The sequence below is a fragment of the Ursus maritimus genome, unplaced genomic scaffold, assembly GCF_017311325.1.
Source record: "Ursus maritimus isolate PB19 unplaced genomic scaffold, ASM1731132v1 scaffold_14, whole genome shotgun sequence".
NCBI classification, from domain to species: domain Eukaryota; kingdom Metazoa; phylum Chordata; class Mammalia; order Carnivora; family Ursidae; genus Ursus; species Ursus maritimus.
Window position 1 is genome coordinate 60980620 of NW_024423786.1, and position 5509 is coordinate 60986128.

Below are 5509 nucleotides of genomic sequence, written 5' to 3' on the forward strand. Positions count from 1 at the left end.
CTCCCTCCCGGGGCCCTTGACTTGAGGTGAGAAGCCGCGGGCGCCGCGGGCCGGCCGGGTGGGACGCGGGCAGATGCGGGGCTCAGCCGGGGTCGGCCTCGCCTCTCTCCAGCGACCTCCGACCGGTCCCGGACAATCAGGAAGTCTTATGCCACCGCGTGACGGACCAGAGCCTGATCGTGGAACTTCTGGAGCTGCAGGCCCACGTGCAGGGCGAGGAGGCTGCGCGGTGAGGGAGGAGGTGGCCGCCCGCGCGGCTGGCCAATGGGAGGGCCGGAGCCGAGGAGGTGGGCGGGGCCTGAGGCTGGACGGTTAATCAGGGCAATGAGAACTCCAAGGGCAACACCTTATCACCGGAAGTGAGTGAAGCTTAAGGGACTCAAAGATGCTGGGGAAATGAGGGGTGGGGTGGGGGGGTGAGAGAGGTCCCTCCCTGACCCCGCTCCCCCTACTCTAGGTACCACTTTGAGGACGTGGGCGGGGTGCAGGGGGCTAGGGCCGTGCAAGTGGACAGTGTGCAGCCCCTCCTTTTGGAGAACCTGGCTCTGAGGAGCTGCTGTCAAGAAGCCTGGGTCCTCTCTGGCAAGCAGCAGGTGGCTAAAGAAAACCAGCAGGTGAGGGCAAGGGAGTGTGGGATTCCCGGAGGGGTGAAGAGAGTGGCCCTGGGGGGAGAGGGGGTCAGGGTAAGCATCTCCACTCTGATCCCTTTAGGTAGCAAAGGATGTGACAGTGCACCAGGCTTTGCTACGGCTGCCCCGGTACCAGACTGATCTCCTGCTCACCTTCAATGATCCCCCGTAAGGAGGACAGAAAGGACTCGTGGCTCATGACTGGGTCCCCGGGTGGATCTTCTGGGAGGGACAGAGCCAGGGAGACTGGCTGGTGGGGTCCTCCAGGAAAGCGGGAGAGGGCCAGAGGTTTGGAGTCACAGATACCCAGGTCCTCCAGGGCACAGGAAGTGGGAACTTCCCCACCTGAGGCCTGGATCATAGTCTCTCTCCATCTGTTCCCCCACCCCTTAGCCCTGACAATAGGTTATCTCTTGGTCCTGCAAATCTGTCACTTCCGCCCTGGAGCCTGGGTGACTTTGAGCAGCTGGTGACCAGTCTGACCCTTCACGACCCTAACATCTTTGGTCCCCAGTAAAGATGCTGAAACACTGAGTGAGGCCGCTGTAGCTCACGGGGACCCCATTCTTCAAGGGGAACATGGGGTTGGATATATGCCCCTAATTCCTTCCCTGTGCATAAACGTAAGACATCTCCCATCTGCAGAAATAAACTTGCTTTATAACCAAGATAATATCTCTGTGCCTTTGCATCTAACAGGACACCTGGGTCCCTCCAGTTCCCTTTGGTCTTGGAGTGGGGAATTAAAAGTTTCTGAATAGGATCAGAAGGGACCTAAGGCTGTCCAAATAACAGGAGGGAATACTTTGGAGTGACTGGTTCAGCCCTGAGAGAGGGGGTGTGAAGTGTCCAGGAGGACGGGGAGGGAAGGTTTAAAGTGACACCCAAGGAAGGGAGGGAGACTGTCCCTTGTAGTGACTCAACCCTGAGAAAACAGAAGGGAAGTGGAGTTGGCTGTCCCGCTTGGAGGGACGAAAGGTCACCCGGTCAGAAGTTGCCAGGACATAGGAGTGGAGGCAGAGGTGTCCAAGGAGTGCTGAGTTGGTGCGTGGAAGAGTGGCTGTTGTCATTTGGTGTACGTGTAGTAGACGGTGCGTAACCGGTCCCAGAAGAAGAGGGAAAGGATGGTGTGGGGGCCGAGGCGGAAGTAGGAGGCACCTATACCCTTGTACATGCCAACAATGCCCTCTGTCCGCGCGGTCTGCAGCAGGGCGTCCAGCACTCCCCGGTACATGAGGCCCTGAGAGCAGGTGCAGAGGGACGGAGAGCACAGGGAAGGCGTTTGTCAGAACCCACCAGGGGCCTCATCTCAGTGGGCTGTGTTTGAGGCTGTCCCACCTGCACCCACCACGTGCTTTCCCCACTGCCTGGCCTGCCCTGCCTGCCGGCCCTCCAGAGCATTCCCTTACCTTGCCCTGAGCGTCGGTGGGCTGGTTGTAGAGCCTTGTGCTGACCACATCAAAGGGTGTCATGGCCAGCACCACCGCGATGCCACTCACCATGGCAGCCACCAGAGCCACCTTCCAGCTCTGGGGAGGAAATATCTAAGGGCGGAGGGAGGAAGAGGTTCGTCAGCCAGTCATTCGACCCCTGGGAAAGGACGGGAGCTGCCCTGGGGCAAGAGAAGAGAGGTGGTAACTCAGCCAGCTTCCATGCCACCAGTTAGGACACCGTGTGACAACACCGTGAAGGAGGGAGGGCAGGACGCTCGAGGACTCAGATGCACCGTCTGGGAGGAAGTGACAAGAGGAGCGTAGGGAAGGGATAAAGAGTCAGAGACCCCCGAGGCCTCCTGCTGTTCCGTTCTTGACCGGGAGCACTGTCCCCTTGGGCCCCCTTCAGCTTGCCCGCCCCCTGCCCGCATTCCCAGGGTGGCTCCACCCTTTTCCCGGGGCAGTACCTCCCACTGAGTGATGAAGTCCTTGGTGGACGAGAAGGTGCACAGCTGGGTGGAGGAACCGACGATAACTCGGGGCAGGCTGCCCAGGGCCCCACGCCACAACCCCACCAGACCATGTTTCTGGCCAATCTCGCTTAGCGCCTGAAACATGCCCTGGTAGGGGGAAGACCATGGGGGTGGGCTTCAGTCACCCCACCATCAGGGGCTGCCACCTCACACTGCCAAGGATGGCTCCTTCACGGGCACCCAACGTCTGGACAACCGGTTCCGTGTGGACTTAGAATCGGAATGTGTCTACCACCCGCCCTTGATCCCTTCCTCACCGCCGCAGAATAGGGGCAGGGTGGGGCTGGATGGATGCGCTGGGCTGAAGCTGTTGGGGGCAGGCGGAGAGTTGGGACAGGGAGGGAGTGGGCGGAATGGGAAAGAATTGGCAGGGGCTCCAGCAGGGTTGGGAAACCCTCACCTGATGCTTATACTGGTGCCCTACAGCAATTTCTGAGGTCGCCTGTGCCTGTAGGTGTGTCTTCACCTGGGAACAAGAGAGTAGCACAGCCTATGGCCCAGTGGCCAGCCTCCCACCTCAAAGACCCAAACGCCTGACCCCGCCACACTTCCTCTAGGGTGTTCAGCAAGGAATATCCTTTTAATCTGATAATTATTGTTGTTCCCATTAACACATTGGTCATGAGACTCTGTGTCCCTTGGCTCCAGTCCCAGGGGATGGATCTCCTAGCACTGCAAGACACCCCACCCCCTCTACATCCTCCTTCCCTTGGGGGTTGGGTGGGGGATGGAGAGGTTGGAGAATGGCAACAGTTCTTAAGACTGTTCCCGTTCGGCAACACTCAGGGGTCCAGCCTCTCATGCCAGCTCCTATTCCCAGGCTGGATCTCCAGCCACCACCGTGACCAGGCTCCCTGTCTAACTCTGGGGCAGGTTGCGAGGGGTCATCTGTAAACCAACACCCATGGGGACATGGGGAGGCTGACTCTGGAGGGGTCACTGTCCCTGAATGTCACACCCCGGGAGTGAGACCAGAACTGCTTGCCTCCCAGTGTCTTCCAGGAAGAGCACAAAGCGGGACCTAGTCCTAGCACCAAGCAGCTGTGTGACCTTGAGCTGGTCACTTCCCTTCTCTGGACCTCAGGCTATTGACCCTTCACCTATTCCAGAAAACTCAAAGGGGGAGACTGTGCGATTCTAATTCTAGTCCTCCCCAGGTCTTTCCCTGACCCCACGCCCGCTGATGTACGTCACTCAAATTTCTCATCATCCCCAACACAAACCCACTTCCAATCTCAGTGTCAGGCTGTGAAGGCCCAGGCCCCACCCTACACCAAGGGTCTGCTTGAAGGCCCCAGGCAAAACCCTTCTTCTCACCATGTAGATGGGGCTCCCCAAGTAGGCTCCCATGACCCCCGCCAGGGCCCCAGCCGCGGCGCTGCGGGGACGGCTGAGGGTGCCTTCGGCCGTGTGCAGGTAGCCCCCAGCGTCGGCCAGCCCGTAGGTGCCCAAGCGGATGCCATTCATCAGGAATTGGTATAAGAGAGCAGGGGCCAGTCCCTTCTGCAGGGCAGCTAGGCCATCCACCTTGCCGATGGTGATGAAGGCATGGAAGACGTTTCGGTAGTGCCGCTGGTAGGTGCCGGGGGCCTGCAGTTCTCCCTGCAACTGCATCCTGGTCTTTACCACTTCCAGGGGGTTGGTGAACAAACAGGCCCCGCAAGCTGCCAGGCCACTCATCAAGAAGTCCATGGTGGGGGGGCAGTAACAGGAAGTGGCCCAGGAGCAAGAAAGTGAAAACTAGCTTCAGAAACGGGCTCAGAACTCAGGGGGAGGCCTCCGTGTCAGCAGGTCCCCCGCTGCAGGAGATGGGAACTTAAAGGTCTGGAGTCCAGAATGTTAGAGCCAGAGGTCAAGAGGTCAAGGGTTAGCTGGAATTTAGGAGTCAGGAGCTGGCAAAGAGAGAAGGAAAAGGAGTTTAGGGGAGTTTGGTGAGAAGGTTACGACAGGGCTCCGTCGGTCACGGGATCTGAGGTCAAGGAGGGGCAAGAAGCCAGGAGGATGGCAGGTGGGATGATGGGGATGGTGGGCTCCGGGCCCCGGGAGCAGGGGAGGAAAAGGCGGATTCAGGAGATGGGAGCCAGGAGGAAGGAAAAAGAAAAGCAGCAGGTTACGGAGGAAGAGGATCCGGGAGAAGATCGGTGGCGTCTGTATCGGGGAAGGAAGTCGGCACTCCAGCCTCGGATGAGCGTCTCCAGGCAGCTGCGCGCCGAAGCCCGCAGCAGCTTCACTCCGGGTAGCCTGCGGAGGCCGGACCGCCACACTCCAGCCACCGGAGCGCGGCGCCCAATCGGGAGCCGAGGCAAGCCGGGGCCGGCAGCCCCAGCCAATCAGCGCCGAGCCGGCTCCGCGGCCAATGGGAGGTGCTCTCGGCGACCCGGCCCCCGGAATCCGCGGGGAGGCGGTTGGAATTAACTCCCCGCGCGCCGGCGCCAGCGCCCCAGACTCGGGGCTCGGGGAGGGGCGCCCCGGGAGCGGAGCTTGTAGCTCTCCCGGGGAGGAGAGCTTGGGCCCGGGGCTACGGGACAGGCGCGGAGGCCGAGCGCAGAGGCAGCAGCCCCCTACTGGGCGGGGGAGGGAGCGGGGTTGGCGCTGCTTCTGGTGCGGGCGGAGGGCGCCCCTCCCTTCGCCTCCTGTGCGGGTTAGCGGCGGACAGGGACTGCCAAACTGCAGATCCGCTCCCCTGCGGGCTCTGACCCCAGGTGAGCCCGGAAGCTGCGGCTCCGCCCGCAGGTGCGGAGGGGACACACCTGCTGGACCGGACGGATCTCCTGAGGCTGGGGTCAGGATTCGTAGGTCCCAGCGCCGGGGCGTGGCTGGCTGCGGGCCTTGAAGGATGGCGTGGGAGTTCAGTCACAGCCCTGAGCTCTCGATCCTCGCGGCAATCCAGACGAGAAGGGTGGACGGGGCGAGG

At 61.0% G+C, this 5509-nt stretch overlaps 3 protein-coding genes across 4 annotated transcripts in view; 2 read left to right on the top strand and 1 right to left on the bottom strand.

Moving 5' to 3' along the window:
• LOC121102620 (ran guanine nucleotide release factor) overlaps positions 1–1295 on the top strand; it is a 2651-nt gene extending 1356 nt beyond the window's left edge. Inside the window, exon 6 of the mRNA XM_040630010.1 lies at positions 1169–1295. The gene's annotated coding sequence lies outside the window, so the exon portion shown is untranslated. The remainder of the gene's footprint in view (positions 1–1168) is intronic.
• LOC103660492 (ran guanine nucleotide release factor) lies at positions 7–1295 on the top strand (the record flags this gene model as incomplete). The annotated part of the gene is made up of 5 exons (XM_040630012.1): positions 7–26; positions 113–229; positions 458–614; positions 712–797; positions 1023–1295. Coding segments are annotated over 5 exons (504 nt in total), but the record flags the coding sequence as incomplete, so codon positions are not given.
• SLC25A35 (solute carrier family 25 member 35) lies at positions 1270–4851 on the bottom strand. Of its 2 annotated transcripts, XM_008687988.2 has the most exons (5): positions 3913–4851; positions 2996–3061; positions 2530–2682; positions 2039–2173; positions 1270–1869 (listed from the first exon to the last, which is right to left on the bottom strand). In XM_008687988.2, the coding sequence occupies exons 1-5, from the start codon at positions 4285–4287 to the stop codon at positions 1696–1698; spliced, it is 903 nt and encodes a 300-aa protein (XP_008686210.1). In that variant the 5' UTR covers positions 4288–4851; the 3' UTR covers positions 1270–1695. The 2 variants fall into 2 exon arrangements, with proteins under 2 accessions (XP_008686210.1, XP_040485943.1); XM_040630009.1 differs by lacking the exon at positions 2530–2682.
• Positions 4852–5509: the final 658 nt, after the last annotated feature.

Coding starts and splice junctions, on each gene's coding strand:
- SLC25A35 (XM_008687988.2), bottom strand. CDS start 4,287: ATGGACTTCTTGATGAGTGGCCTGGCAGCTTGCGGGGCCTGTTTGTTC. Junction 2,174..2,529: donor ACTTCATCACTCAGTGGGAG/GTACTGCCCCGG, acceptor CTCCGCCCTTAG/ATATTTCCTCCCCAGAGCTG. Junction 1,870..2,038: donor CCACCGACGCTCAGGGCAAG/GTAAGGGAATGC, acceptor ACCTGCTCTCAG/GGCCTCATGTACCGGGGAGT.